Here is a 16090-nt window from a genome sequence, read left to right as displayed (position 1 = left end):
CCCATCGAGTCTGCACCAAACCTCCAAAAGAGCACCTTACCTAGGCTCAATCCCCCAATCTATACCCGTAACCCCACCTAACCTTTGGACACTTGGGGGCAATTTAGCATGGCTAATCCACATAAACCGCACATCTTCGGACTGAGGGGAAACTGGAGCACCCAGCGGAAACCCACGCAGCACAGAGAGAACGTGCAAACTCCACACAGTCACCCGAGTTCGGAATTGAACCCAGGTCCTTGGTGCTGTGAGCCAGAAGTGCTAACCACTAGGCCATTGTGCCACCCTTCATTGCTCACCAAACATAAATACGTTAGTCGTTTGATCTGGAAATTTAATGTGGTTTTCGAAGTTCCAAGTGCAGTAGAAGATTAGTTTTCAATTTTATTTATATTTTCAATTTTAGATGTGACACAACAGAGAAACTGAGAAATTCACTAGATTACTTGAGATCATTGTTGAATGAGCCCACAAATTTTAAACTTGTATACAGATACGCCTTTGATTTTGCACGGGTAAGTGATTCTCTTGTATAAAAAAATCTTTAAAATGTAAAGCCAACCGAAGTGCCAAAGCTTTTGCCATAGGCCATGACTAATAGACATTTCTGTTTTTCAAAAAGAGAATAGCCTACTCTTGTCTCCGAAAAATAAAACCGCTATATGTACTTTGTTTATTTGAATGCCTTACCAAGCCACTAAAACTGCCGTCCCCATCTGAAATGTGCATTCAAATAGTTTTAAGATATGAGTGATGCATTTAAAATGACAATCATTTTATTTAAATTTCAGTAGTTCTGAAGATTCTGTACCTATTTAATATATTAAATGTAGAATAAAAGTTTCCCCCCCTCCCCCCAACTTAAGTTATAGTTGGATCCACACTGTAAATATGCATTTGGATATCAGTTTATGGGAAGTGGTGATGGGGAGATGTCGAATTAAGGGTTAACTCTAATAATAGCTACTGAGCATGTGCGTAAGCAGCTATGTCCCAGTGATGTCAGTCACTGTAGGATGATGAGTGTGAAGTATATTGGAGAGTAGTTCTATCAATGTCTGGGCCTGTCTTAACCTTTGTAAATACTATATAAATAACTCTGTTTTCAACAAAAGACCATTGCCTCCAGCAAGATTTCTTCTTGGGTAAGAAGCTAACTAATCCAGAGATAAAAACACAATAACAGATTAAAAATTTAGAATTGAGAACTTTGTACTCACTACAATTTGTGATAAGAGTACATGAGCAGACTGAGTTCTGCATCATTATGCTAGAATATAAATTAACATCAACGATTCTTGTGCAGCTTATTTTCATACTTGCTGAACTATAGGAGGAGGTGGTGAGTATAGGCTAGGTACACCCAAGAGGAAATATTGGCAGGAATTCTCAGCAGAAGAATTTCTCAAAATGAGGAAAGTTTCTTTCCCTGTTTCTCTTTGCCAACCCCACTCCTGAGTTTTTTTTTATTGTTGAACCCTGATCTTTCTTGTTATCTTTCCACTCTCTTTATTGAAAGTCATAGCTTAGATTCTGCTGTCAGAAAAATATATTTATTTCTCAAAGCAATTGTGTTGGTGAACAGACATTCAGTCCATATTTTTTTTGAATTATCTGTTATTTCAGGGTATTGGTCAGATTTGTTGCGAAATATAAATATTTTTTTTACTGATTTATTTTTGTCTCGCCTTTCTTTTAAACACTAATGAGTGGAGGAAAATGACTCCAAAAACATGGGTAAATTTAGACAAACTCATTTTTAAAAAGAAACTGGCCCAGAACTTTGCTGAGATATTCACTGTTTTAATAAGGCACCAAGATTGCAGAACCTGATGTACAGCGTAAAAGTCTGAAGAAATGATTGCATCAGTCACTTCAGCTGCCGGTTATGCACTCCCCATTATCTGACACTTCTTGTTCGTTCTGTCCTTTCCCTGGCCAAAACAGTTGCATAGCTAATAGTTGTAACTAAGTCCCCCCTCCCTGCACTAAACCACCCCATTAAAATCAATAGTGTGATCTCAGCATTCTGAAAACTACAGCCCCATTTTACCATAAATCTGTCTTGCCTTCGTTTAGCTTAATCCACAATTATTACTGCTGCAAACATCTCTAAATTGCCTAAAGATCTTGCCCTCCCATGCCCCCCTCCCCCAATGCTTAATGTTGATACTCGTGCAGTGTAATTACTGACCCCATGTTATTTCTGACCTTTCCAGGACAGGGTTGCCAATTCTGGTTTAATGTAATCCTGGAGGTCTGATCATGTAAGCTTCAGTAATATGAGATTGGACTGGATTTGCGTTTATTGTCACGTGTACCGAGATACAATGAAAAGTATTGTTCTGTATACAGTCCAAACAGATCATTCCATACATGAAAAAAATATATACGATAGATACACAATGTAAGTACATAGACACAGACATCGGGTGAAGCATATGCAGTGTAGTACTAAGGAGAGATGATTAGAGAGATTAGTTCAGTCCATAAGAGGCTCATTCAGGAGTCTGGTAACAGTGGAGAAGAAACTGCTCTTGAACTGTTAATGCGTGTTGTATCTCCTGTCCGTTGGAAGAGAGAATAACCCAGGTGGGAGGGGTCTTTGATTATGCTGCCCGCTTTCCCAAGGCAGCGGGAGGTGTACATCGAGTCAATGGATGGGAGGCAGTTTCACGTGATGGACTGGGCTGTGTTCACGACTCTGCAGTTTCTTACGGTCTTGGGCCGAGCAGTTGCTTTCTATGGTGCATCTGTAAAAATTGGTAAGAGTCAATGTGGACATGCCGGATTTCCTTAGTTTCCTGAGAAGTATCGGCACTGTTATGCTTTCTTGGTCGTAGCATCGACATAGGTGGACCAGGACAGATCATTGGTGATGTACACATCTAGGAATTTGAAGCTGTCAACCATCTCCACCATGACACCATTGATGCAGACAGGGGCATGTACGATACTTTGCTTCCTGAAGTCAATGACCAGCTCCTTAGTTTTGCTAATGATGTGGGAGAGATTGTTGTTGTTACACCATGTCACTAGGTTCTCCATTTCCTTCCTATACTCTGACTCATTGTTGTTCGAGATCCGACCCATTGCGGTCATGTCATCAGTAAACTTGCAGATGGAGTTGGAGCCAAGTTTTGCCACACAGCCTTGTATGTGTATAGGGAGTATAGTAGAGGGCTAAGTACACAGCTTTGAGGTGTCCCGACATTGAGGACTATTGTGGGGGAGATGTTGTTTATCCTTACTAATTGTGGTCTATCGGTCAGGAAGTCGAGGATCCAGTTGCAGAGGGAGGAGCCAAGTGCTAGGTTTGGAGTTTTGATATGAGCTTGGCTGGGATTATGGTGTTGAAGGCGGTGCTGAAGTCAATAAATAAGAGTTTGCTGTAGGAGTCCTTGTTGTCGAGATGCTCCAGGGATGAGTGTAGGGCCAGGGAGATGGCATCTGCTGTGGGCCTGTTGCAACAGTATACGAATTGCAGTGATCAAGGCATTCTGGGAGCATGGAGTTGATGTGTCTCATGACCTCTCGAAGCACTTCAGAATGATAGATGTCAAAGCCACCGGGTGGTAGTCCTTGAGGCAAGTTGCCTGGTTCTTCTTACCGGTATGATGGTGGTCTTCTTGAAGTGGAAATCTCTGATCTCAACTTGTACCTGCCGTTTGCAAATGTTATTGCCTCTGCTCTAATGAATGTAGAAATTGTTGTATATTCTACTTGACATCTATTCCAGTAATGTTTTTAAATGCCTGGGTTAAGGTATATATTTGTTGCATTGATATTATTAAATAACCTGGGTTAAGTTACCCAAACTGTCTGCTAAAGCTGTAATTAAGGAGTCATAAAAGGGTGAGGTAATTATTGATTTTAACGACTTACTTGGTTACAAATAAAGGGCTAATGGAATTGTGTTTTAATTTCTGGAGATTCCCTGGAATGTAGATAATTTATGGGGGGGAGGGAAGAGCAGTGTTTAGTCCTAGCTAAGCAGATCATGGAACGTAGTGGGATACAGGTGATGTAATTAATGGGAGGATCTGGTCTCTTGGTAGTTTTGCAGTCTGTTATAGGAATTTAAGTTTGAATAGCAGTTTTGCCTAATACTGTTGGGTTGAGCAGAAGTGCCGTGGATCTGCTCTTGAAAGGAACCCTCTCCAAAAGCAAATAACCTGTTTTGTTAACTTTATTTTTAAGTGGCATTTGAACAGTATAGGGTTGCTCAATTGGAATTAGTGGCAGGTGTAGATAGTTCATGGTTTTGCTTTTATTTAAGAACTGTTTAACTTTTAATTGTAACTCTATTTCTTTGGCATTAATGTGGTTAATTGTGTGTTTAAATTAAAGTTTGTTCTAACACAAGTTAACTATTGGTCAGAGTCAAAACATCTGGGGTCCTTTCTTCATAGTTTTGCAAATTGAAATAAATTGTTCGGGGTTCTTGTTTCGTGTCTTAACAAATGTTGGGACCTGGTATCCTAACATTGCATCCTACTTAAGTAGGTGATGCAGCCAATTTGTAAAACTGTAGAGTGGAGTTAAATCTGCTTAATCCCAGAATTCTAATGTTTATTACAGACCAGCACCTAAGACAATAAGTATACTTTTGAGAATCAGAGGAACATTGTTGACAGGCTGTGCCGTTTCAGTGCTATGCTTGATCTATTTACTGCTGTGGAGACCATGACCAACATTTCTTGGCAATAGTTAAAATGACCATCAAACTACTTGAGAAGCCCAAAATATTACAGCTAGTAAATCATTTTTTAACCAGATTTCTGGTGGTAAGGCTCAATAAATCCTATAGTATAAACCAAATACACCCAGAAGAAACAGATATGGTTTGTAGCTTTAACATTGCCATTAAAATAAAATGACTAGAGGTATTAGCACCCCAATTTCTAAAGGAGGAGAACATCCAAGTGACCAAGGCAAATTTAGGCAACACAGCATTTTCAAAGGTTGAATTAAAAACAAAAAAGCCGGATAAACTCAGCAGGTCTGGCAGCATCTGTGGGGAGAGAAACAGAGTTTTGAAAAAAATTATTTTATTCCAAACTTATTCAAACAGTTACAAAACATAAATCAAGGAACACACTCCAACTTACAGTTTTACAGTCTGTACAAATTTTCCCCTTTTTCACCCCGTGCTCCCCCCCCCCCCTCCCTCCCGCAGTGACGAACAGCTCCTCAAACGTGGCCACAAACAGTCCCCACTGTGCCTCAAAGCCCTCCGCTGAACCCCTCAGTTATTACTTGATTTTCTCCAATCGGAGAATCTCCAGTAAAATTCTCCGCCATGCAATCAGAGACGCAAAGGCCACAACATCGGGCTATGAACGAGGCAAAGGCGAGGACATCCACCTTCACCCCGTCTGCACCACCAGCGAGTCCAAGACTCCGAAAATGGGCACCAATGGAAAAGGCTCCAGTTCGACATTAAGAATGTCTGACATGATGTTAAGAAAGAGACACAAAGCTTAACAACTTGAGACACGACCAGAATGTGTGTGGGAATGATTAGCTGGTCCCCGAGAACACTGCTTGCACCTGTCATCCACCCCCTTGGTCAGACGAGCCCTATGCACCACCTTGAACTGGATCAAACTAAACCGAGCACAGGTTGATGTGGAGTTGGCCCCACAAAGAGATTCTCTCCACATCTCATTCACAGTAGGACGCAATTCACCTTCCCATTTTCTCTTCACCTCATCCAACGGAGCAGACTCTGCTGTTATAATATGACCATAAATAATCGAAATACTCCCCCCACTGGCCAAAGATAAAATCTTTTTCAACAGGGAGAGCAGTGGTTGCCAGGGGAAAATGGAATAGTCTGTAAAAAAATCACGAATCCAGAGGTATCTAAATAAATTGGCCCCAGGGAGTTGAAATTTTTCCGATAGCTCCTCAAAACTGGCAAATCTTCCCTGTATGAACAAGTCCCCAAACCTCTCCAGACCCTGCCCCTCCCATGTCCTAAATATCGAATCCAAGCTCGCTGGAACCAATAAATGATTACTACAGATAGGGGCCAACAATGACATGGAGCTAAATTTAAAATGCTATCTGAACTGCTTCCAGATTCTCAGGGTGGACACCACCACCGGGTTCGAGGCAGTCACGAAAGCACCAATTTCAACTTGTACCCAGAGAAGGAGCCAAAACTCCTGTATAGCTTCATTATCTCATCCATAGTGGAAACTGGGTCCATGATATAAAGAAACAGATCATCAGCGTGCAAGGACACCGTAAGGTCCCTCCCTCCCTCTGATATATCCCCTTCCATTATATTTGATCTTAATTTTATGGCCAGTGGTTCAATTGCTAAAACAAACAGAAGTGGAGACAGTGGACACCCCTGCCTCGTATCTCCATCAATGGAAAATATGCCGACCTCAACGCATTAGTGCAGACTCTAGCAGTGGGGAGCCCTATACAGCAAACAAATCCAAGAAATGAACTTTTGCCCAAACTAACAGTCCCAAGGGTCACAAAGAGAACATGTGCGTATGTTCCCCACTCCACTCTATCGAACACTTTTTTGCTGTCTGTGGACACAGTCCCCTCTGGTTTGGGCACAAGAGAGGCTGACGTATATTGGCTGACAATTGCCGAACCTTAACGAAGCATGTCTGGTCTTCCGCGATCACCTGTGAAAGGCACAGCTCCAACCACAGTGCAAGCATCTTTGAGAATTTCACGTCTGCATTCAAAAGCAAAATGGGTCGAAACGACCCACTTTCCGTAGGGTACTTGTACTTCAGGATCAGGGAAATAAGAAACCTGTGCTAGTGTGACGGTCAATGAACCCCAGAGCAAGGAGTCATTGAACATGTTCAGTATTAACAGGATCAACTGACCTGCAAACGTCTTGTAAAACTCAGTGGAGAATCCATCAGGACCGAGAGCTTTACCCATTTGCATTAACCCAATGCATTTCATAATTTCCTCCTGGCTCTCCCTCTCCACCAATGGGAAGGATAACCCATCCAAAAACTCCTCCATGGCCAAACCCTCCACCAGGGGCTCATCTATAGAGATCCCTATAGAATGTTTGGAATGCCACATTAACTTTAGATGGGATGGAAACCTATCTGCAGCCTCAACCTTTTCACTGGGCCATTCAACCCCCTTGCGTTTCAGGTGACCAACCGAATTGGAAGCCTCCCATCCAGCCTCGATCCATAGTCAGCCATTTCCACCAAAAGAGATCATCCAGCAACTGCTTGGCGAGTACAGGCACCAGGCCCACCCAAGATGGCCACCAATTCCACCAGCAAGACTAAACAAAAAGATCTGTAGTCCTCGTCAGAAGACTGCACCCCCACCCTCCTCGCCCCCAAACAAATGTGCATACACACAAGTGTGGCAAACAAAAAACCCTAAATTCTACTTCTACTAACCCCAAACAAAACAAAAACACTAAGCTCATTATCCAAATCTACACTAAGATAATGGGCTGCAGTTACCCCCACTGCTCCACTCCCGTTAGCTAGTTAACACTTCAGCTAGCGAGGCTGTCCCTGCCCAGAGTGAAGATAAATAATGACTACAAAAAAAACCACTCTAAGTAGAACAAAACCCATAACAACAACGCACTTCTACAGAGAACCAGACATTTCCCATAATTATATCACAGAATAAAACACCCCATAACGTTGAGCCTCCCACCCAAATACAACCTTCAAAACTGCCATCCTACCCAAGAACAAAGAAATGCAAATATATACAAGAAACTCTAACAACTCCCCACAACCACATACCCACCCCCAACATCCACATACCCACCCCCCAACATCCACATACCCCACCCCCAACATCCATCCACATACCCACCCCCAACATCCATCCACATACCCACCCCCAACATCCATCCACATACCCACCCCCAACATCCATCCACATACCCACCCCCAACATCCATCCACATACCCACCCCCAACATCCATCCACATACCCACCCCCAACATCCATCCACATACCCACCCCCAACATCCATCCACATACCCACCCCCAACATCCATCCACATACCCACCCCCAACATCCATCCACATACCCACCCCCAACATCCATCCACATACCCACCCCCAACATCCATCCACATACCCACCCCCAACATCCATCCACATACCCACCCCCAACATCCATCCACATACCCACCCCCAACATCCATCCACATACCCACCCCCAACATCCATCCACATACCCACCCCCAACATCCATCCACATACCCACCCCCAACATCCATCCACATACCCACCCCCAACATCCATCCACATACCCACCCCCGACATCCATCCACATACCCACCCCCGACATCCACCCACATACCCACCCCCAACATCCACCCACATACCCACCCCCAACATCCACCCACATACCCACCCCCAACATCCACATGCCTCACAGAAACCTTAAATCGGACCCAGCCCATGTTTTTTTTACAAAAGTCTCCACATCCTCCGGTCCAGTGAAAAAGTCTATTGTTTCAGAATCACTCTGAGCTGCGCTGCGTACACCATCCCAAATCCAGCTCCACTCTTGTACAGGGCGGCCTGGCTTTATTTTACCCTGCCCGTTTCTTTGCCAGCTGCATGCCAACGTCTTTCTTTTACTATTTTATAAGTACCCAATTTTTTTTCTATTTTAAGGGGCAATTTAGCGTGGCTAATCCACCCTACCCTGCACATCTTTGTGTTATGGGGGTGAGACCCACGTAGACACTGGGAGAATGTGCAAACTCCACATAGACAGTTACCCGGGGCCAGGATCGAACCCAGGTCCTCGGCACTGCGATGGCAGCAGTGCTAACCACCTGTGCCACCTAGCACCTTCCCATTTGTAAGACTCGCCTCCACTTGCTTTATCGTCGCCGTGCCATGTGCCGACGCCAACTCGTTGGGCCTTCTCCAATGCCGACCGAATGGGAGCCAAGGTTTCTTCTATCGACTGCCTTTGCTTCTCAGATTCAGCGGCCAAGATGCCGGTAAGCATCTCGGCCGTTATTGGATGGAAGGAGTCGCAACAGCAGCACTGGCCTCCGCCATTTTCTTCACTGACGAGCCTTGAGAAGTCTCCTCCGTCAACGGATTTCTTTCTACTTTCTTTGCCCTGGCCCTTTGGCCATTTCCCTTATGTAGGCACCTTATACCCGTGATCAGGTAGGAATTTAAACAAAAGTACCCCCAGAAACTGAATGAAAAGGGCTAAAAATGCAGTAGCCTGACAGGAGCCATTTTGTGTGCATCTTCCCTCTGCATACCACCACTGGAAGTCCCAGAGCAGTGCTTTTTGTTTTCAATGGTGGGTATTTGCCCACCGCCACTCACCATTCATAATACCAGTTACTGTGGCACCAGAAGAAAGCTCAGGAAAAAAGATAGCTTTTTCATTTGCCCGCTAGCAGCAGTCTTTGAAAAAGATAATTGCCACTTTGTTTTTGCAAACACTAGTTTTAAATGCTCTTTTACAGTTTTGAAATTCTTGTCAGGTAACATTTCCGTATAAATGTGCATTCTGTGGGTTTTATATATAGTAAACCTCTGCAAATGGGCATCTCAAAAACTGTTATCTGCAGAAAGCGGGCACTTATTGTCATTCCCAAATAACTTGCATTGTAATAAATACAAACTGCACCTTGAAACCATGGGCACTCTCAAGTTATGAACTGCAGATATTATTCAATGCACCAAGTCCATTTACACCAGTTATGGGCAATCTAGACTAGTGAAGGGGCCGCATGAGTGGCCCTCCATCATGTCTGTGGGCTGCATGAGTGAAATACAGCACTTACATTATCCACAATTCTATGAATAAGATTAAATACATTTAATACATGCCAAATATTTGAAAACCAGTTACAGAAGATAGTTAAATAAATATTCATGTATTAATACAACTTCAAATAGCAAACGCAAATGTGATATTTATGCTTGTGCTTACATTATTAATGTAACTTCTGGTAGGATTGTCTCCTCCACAAATTTTCTTCGATTAGGACTAGGCAAAGTGCAATCACTTCTCATAAGCGATTATCAATTCAACAGTTCAGCCTCACTTGAATGTACAGATCTGAAAAGCCGTTCTGCCAGATCAGCAATTTCTTGCACTCTGCGACTCACAATATGCCTGCTGAGTTGCAGACATTTAACACGTTTGATAATTTCCTCTTGGTTTTTAAATCCAGCAAATAAAACATCTGCAGATTCAATTATGCAATCTTTCACTAATTCGCCATCTGAGATGGCTTTTCATTTTTTGCAAGTAACCAAGCAGTGGCAAAGCTAGCCATAAGTCACTGCATCATTCTCATTTAATACTTGTCTAAATACCTGTCTCTGTGCTTTCATCGTTTCCTTCAGATTTGAAAGCTATCTAGCACGTTGGGTAGAACCTACTGGAAATTTTGCCCTGTAAGAGGGACGGTATGTTTCATAATGCCTGTTAACATTGTATTTTTTTTTAAAACTGCTATCACCTCATTGCAAATTAAGCACAGTGGTCTCTATTGCTGTTGAGTAACAATATAACCAGCTCTCTTCTACCATTCTACACTCATCGTTGATTTTTTTTTCTCTTTTTGGCTACTTCCTCTGCATTTCTTGATTTTACTCTTGATTCTCCTTCCTCACCATGCCACTTCAACAAAAATCGAACCATTAGGCAGGAGCAAAGTAGGTTACAGCTAACAAATCAGTAGCAAGAAGCACAACCTCCCCCATGTGCTCTGGCACTGAACACTGTCTCCCTGTGCTTGCGTACTCTGAATGCGCTGGACATTTTCTTTTGAATCGCAGGAACTGCAGCATCGCAATCCTGGCGTCATCGTAAGAGGGCAATCCTGGCAGGAACCTCTTAGTAGCACATCCTGGCGGGAACCTCAGCAACACGACCACGGACATGGAATGAACTCAGTGGTGGCACGATTCCTCTGCCCATTCTACACTCTGGACAAGACTCAATGGGCCTCGCTCAGAGCCCTGTGTGGGCCACATACAGTAGCCACAGGTTTGCCCACCACTGATTTACACCCTTCTCAAAGATGTCAACATTCAGGAGAGGGTCTTGATGTCAGGTGGTCTCAGCATTTGAGGGAGAGATGCAAGGACCCTTCCTGTACTATTATTTCTTGGTTTTCTCTCTTTGTCTGCACACGGGTGACCTCCTGTTTCTTGAAAGTTTCTGCCACAGTAGCTGCTGACAAAAATTGCAAGCAAACAGTAGTCAATTACAGAGTCCCCAAACCTTAGCCATATATTCATGCATTGCATGTTTGGGTGTCATGTGGTCAGAAAATATGACAAAACTTCCAGGAATTCCTGTTCCTGCCTAACCAGACAGTCATTCAAAATTTGTACCATCTGGCATCAGGTTGTTGGATCCTTCATTTTACCCATTCCTGTTAAATATTATCAGGCATTTTTAGTTTTAAATGGTAACATAAGTGTAGAGAAGGGGAATTGGGTGCAGAGTGTGAAAGTGACCGTACACGAGGGTAGCTTTTGTTGAGCTGCAAGCATTGGCATGGAAGTATGAACAAAGTACTCAACACCCAACCAAGAGTAGGTGAGCAGCTGGAGCGAATGGGATAATGTAAAGCTGAAATGAGAGGATCACACCTCACTCTAGCAGTATATCGGATACATGAGCTGCTAACTACTTCGGTGCTTCAAACATTAGCAACAGCAGCACATGAGGGCAAGGGAGTGCTGAAGAACATCTACCTACCTCCTCACTATTTAATTGAGATCACCTAGGCAATCTGACCCTCCAGTAGCCGAGGCTGCCAGGATCAGGAGATCCCTTCCTCAACCAAAAGGGACCCCAGGATAGCAAGGAATTTTGAAACCAGGAAGCAGAAATTAAACTCTAGTTGACTTCACATGCTGCTGCCACAGTTCCAGAATTGGGCACAATCCTAGATTAGTGATTTTAATAAAGGATAATGCGGGGGATACATCTTATCCTGGAATATTGACTTCTCCTTGCTATACATACAGTGACCATTTTGGAATAATACCTGCCAATAAAAGATCTTGGGAATTCCAAATGTAAATTTCACTGGAAGTTTCAACTGACGAATTATTTCTCTTATCAACAGAGTGTGACAGATTATTAGTGGCTTGATAAAGAAAGAACTTAATAAATTCACCGCTGACACACTCAGCCTCCTCTGCGGCTATGTGCCGGTTTCCTCTGAAATGCATCGGATGTTGTCTGTGAAATTCAGACACTTCGACCAGTTTATTATTCAAACCTTTTAACCAGGTGCCCTTATTTGCGAGATGAACAACGGACAGACACAAGTTCACAATTGAACCCAAATTTATTTTCAACATAAGTTATTCCTTAACTTAAGATTCTTAATACTACCCTTGCCAATGAGCTGGATCAAGCTGCAGGTCCAATCCTCTGAGTCTCGGTCATCTCAGGGCCTTTGTCTGCGAAGGTGGTTGTGCAAGCTGAGTCCGTCCGTCCTCTGGTTGCGTTTTCTCTGCTGCCTCTGCATCATATTCACTGGGGAGGGTCTCTGAATGCCTCTTCCCTAAACCCCTCTTCGCACCCATCCAGAAGCTTCTCTGGCCCTCAACCAATGAGGTCTCTGGGATCGCAACACCCAACTGGGGTTGCTGATTGGAACTCTGCAGGACACCAAGAACCTAATCCCGGGATCCATCTTCAGTTGCGTTGTCTGCACGTAACCTTATCCATGTATGGTAGTGGCGGGAAATCTAGGTGCCAGAAAGTCTGGCTTAATCTGGGCAATCCACAATAATCAATCCATTTGAGTGGGACGATTATCATTCGATGTCTGTTTACAGGGAAGGCCCAGACTTGCCCCGGCTGTCTTGTTTCTGTCCAGTGCATTCGAGCTTGGCTGTTTTGAATTCCCATCAGACCTGTCTGCAGTTCTGACTGTGGTTTAATTTAAATGTCCAATTCTTAATTCACAATGTCCAATTCTGTATCGGGCCTAAATTCAGGCTGTTGGCCATTTTACCACAATGTATTTCAGCACCTCTTTCAAATCATCTTCAGACATAAAATACATTATTTCAGACTAAATTTCATTGCTAATTTAAAAAATATCCATGTATTGTATCTTGTTGGTAGGTTTTGTTGCCCGTTTTGATCCCAACAGCGTCGCCAGTACTGTTGCTAATATTAATGATAATGTTGGTGAATATATCGATCAAATAAACACACAACCAGTTAGGTAGTTCAAAAGATGGTTTATTTACATACACAAGAGTTACCTTGACATGCAAACACAATATCTACTACAAGTTAAATTACACCTATCAGCTACAATAACCTATACTTAACTTCAGGTGCGACCGGCACTGTGCAAATGGATATGGCCTTTATCTGAATTTCACTTGGCTGGTTCGAAGAAAGCGGTTCTGTCTCTGCTGGACTCATCCGTCAGATAGCGATCGTTGGTCTTGAACTTGGCTGGCTGTTCCTTCTACAATTGGTTTGGCACAGGCCGGATCCAAAGAGACAGAACACATGGTGGTGTCCTCTTATCCCTCTGGGATTTTGCGCTCTTTGGGGCGGTCCTTAACCTTGGATCCAATAGTTCTGCAGGGCTCTGATCACTCTCTTCGATTTCGGCCAATAAAGGGGCGGGTGCCTGGTAGCTGGGCGGGTCCTTAGAGGTCATTGACCTTGGCAGTTGTGCTTTCTGAGTAAGGGGAAGTTGCGCCGATCAGTCTGTGGCTGTACCGGTTGCTTGATTGGAGTTCTATTATCCTGAGAAAATGGGCCATTGAAATGCAAATGAGCGGGGGTTTCGATCAGGTCTGGATACCTGTGTTTCAGGTACACATAGGCTCTGTATCTGTCTGAGTCCTGGGTTGACCATAATTCCCATAGTCCTTTTCAGGTGGCCATCTTAGATGGCTACAGTTTTAAAACTGGGGTGGTGGAATTCATTCAGATAGCAGCAATGCTAATTGACCGTTGATATAATTGAAGTGCCCTACAAAGGCAGCCTATGATGTTGCCTGCTCCTAAGGAAGGAGATCTAAGTCTGGGAGCTAAATTAGTTAACTTTGGTGCAACCTTTAGAGAGAACTTGTATTGTGCCACAAAATCTGCACTTGAAACAAGTACCAATGTGCATATATAATAATGCAAGTATTAAAACAACCCATTAATATGGCAGTGCTTAAATATGGCTGACACCTTTAAAAAAAATTAAATGACTGATTGACTTGCACTCTTCTGCACTTCTTTATATTTCTGCCTGTTGTTTATATTTTCCCTTGATAGGAAAAAGACCAGCGCAGTTGGAGATTAGCACTGCTAAATGCATGCTTGGATTACTTCTAGGAAAAACCTGGCCACTCTTTCCATCCTTCCATCAGTTCCTTGAGGTATTAAATGTGAACTTCTTTGAGTTGTAACTAATTATGCCACTATTATTCTTATGTTATTAAATTAAATGTATAAAATTTCATCTTTGCTCAGTATTCTCCTCTCCTGAAGATTGCAATTGCTAACAACCCCAGTAAACCTGCTCAAGTGGCTGACCTTTTTGTTTGAGACCAGACACTTTGAGCATTTACCAAGAGATTGACTGCGTAATATCAAAACTCTGCTTCTTTCTTACCATATCTCCCCTCCTTTTTCTTCCCCCATGTATTTCTCAAATGTATTTAAGTGGTATTTCTGCATCAACATTGCCCAATATGTTGGCTACTAGCCACAACTGGGAATCGAGATGTGGTTAATTGTATTTCTGATTAGTAAATAAAAATGAGTTCTCGAGACGTGTCATTAGGTATGTGACATTAATACTGATATTCCTACTGCATATGCATGCTTATCATTTTTGTGCATTTGTTGGTAAAATAATGAAGTAAAGCAGGGAGAGCATGTGAATATTTTTGATTGTGATTATTTATTTCCTTCATTTCTCAATTTACATGTTAAATACAGACAAATGTGCTTTATATGTATATTATGCAAGTGTACCAAGGCCATTTCTACTAAATGTAATGTGGCTAAAACTGTCACCGTGGGCATATCTGTGATCAGTCACCCGTTTCTACTGAGTAACATTCCTACATCAAAACACAATTGTTTGTGCTAATGTCTCAGTGTAATGTTGCATGCCAATGTCAAACAATTCCATGTTTAAAATTATTTGGACCCCACACAATGATGGGATTTATATAGCTTTGAATTCCTGGCTTAAACCTCAAAAAACTGTTTTTAATTCATTTTGTAACACCATGGCATCTTCTTGTTACACTTCCACTGAAGTACACCACTTAATTTAGGTGCTGTTAGAATATGAAAAATATGCTAGCTTGTTTTGTTGCCACAATATTAGCAAGTAGAATCAGTTTGTTTTTCTGCATCGTAAAGGCATGTGAAATGATTCTATGGCATCTTTAAATGTTATGTTCCACACAGCAATCGAAGTATAAAGTGATCAACAAGGACCAGTGGTGCAATGTGCTCGAATTTAGCAGAACAATTAACCTTGATCTTAGCAACTATGATGAAGATGGGGCTTGTAAGTACATTACTTGAATCTCTTAAACTGTCTTTGTTTTCTCCTTTAGCATCCATGGTTGAGGAATGATAAACAGCTGAAAAAAGATGTTCTGACATCAGATGCTGGCAGATGTACAGCGTAATCGCTGATGACTTTTCCTAACATGTTCCCTTTCCCCCAAGAAGCACCAAGCCAATTTCTTAGTCTCTCCTCATAGTAGTAAAATGGAGATCGAGAATGTGATATGATTGGATTGCAGGTGGAAACAAGCATTCCACACCACGTCGTGTAGTTCACCAAAGCTTTATCTCAAAATAAAGCAATAGAAAACTTCAATTCAAAAAGAGATATTTAAGATAATAAGTGCCCTGGAGCTAATACTATCTTGGAGTTGGAATACACTACCGTCCTGATGGTATAGTTAGGAAGTCCTGTTTTATTGTGTATTTTAAACTTGGAACATTTCGTATCAACCTGGAAAGAGACAGAAAACTCACTACCTGAAAATGCTCTTGCTTTCTTTAACATCTCAGTATTGTTATTTTAACCAGCATGAACGCGTACTGGTCAAC

General features: G+C 42.5%; 1 protein-coding gene across 1 annotated transcript in view; it reads left to right on the top strand.

The window, feature by feature from the left end:
- The window catches only part of dcun1d4 (DCN1, defective in cullin neddylation 1, domain containing 4 (S. cerevisiae)), a 126850-nt gene that overhangs the window by 88592 nt on the left and 22168 nt on the right, over positions 1–16090 (top strand). Inside the window, 4 exon segments of the mRNA XM_038791200.1 lie at positions 407–515; positions 14285–14297; positions 14300–14388; positions 15434–15536. Coding sequence (XP_038647128.1) covers positions 407–515; positions 14285–14297; positions 14300–14388; positions 15434–15536 — 314 coding nt within the window.

This window comes from Scyliorhinus canicula, chromosome 3, assembly GCF_902713615.1.
Source record: "Scyliorhinus canicula chromosome 3, sScyCan1.1, whole genome shotgun sequence".
Classification (NCBI taxonomy): Eukaryota; Metazoa; Chordata; class Chondrichthyes; order Carcharhiniformes; family Scyliorhinidae; genus Scyliorhinus; species Scyliorhinus canicula.
This window is presented reverse-complemented; position numbering and strand designations above follow the sequence as displayed.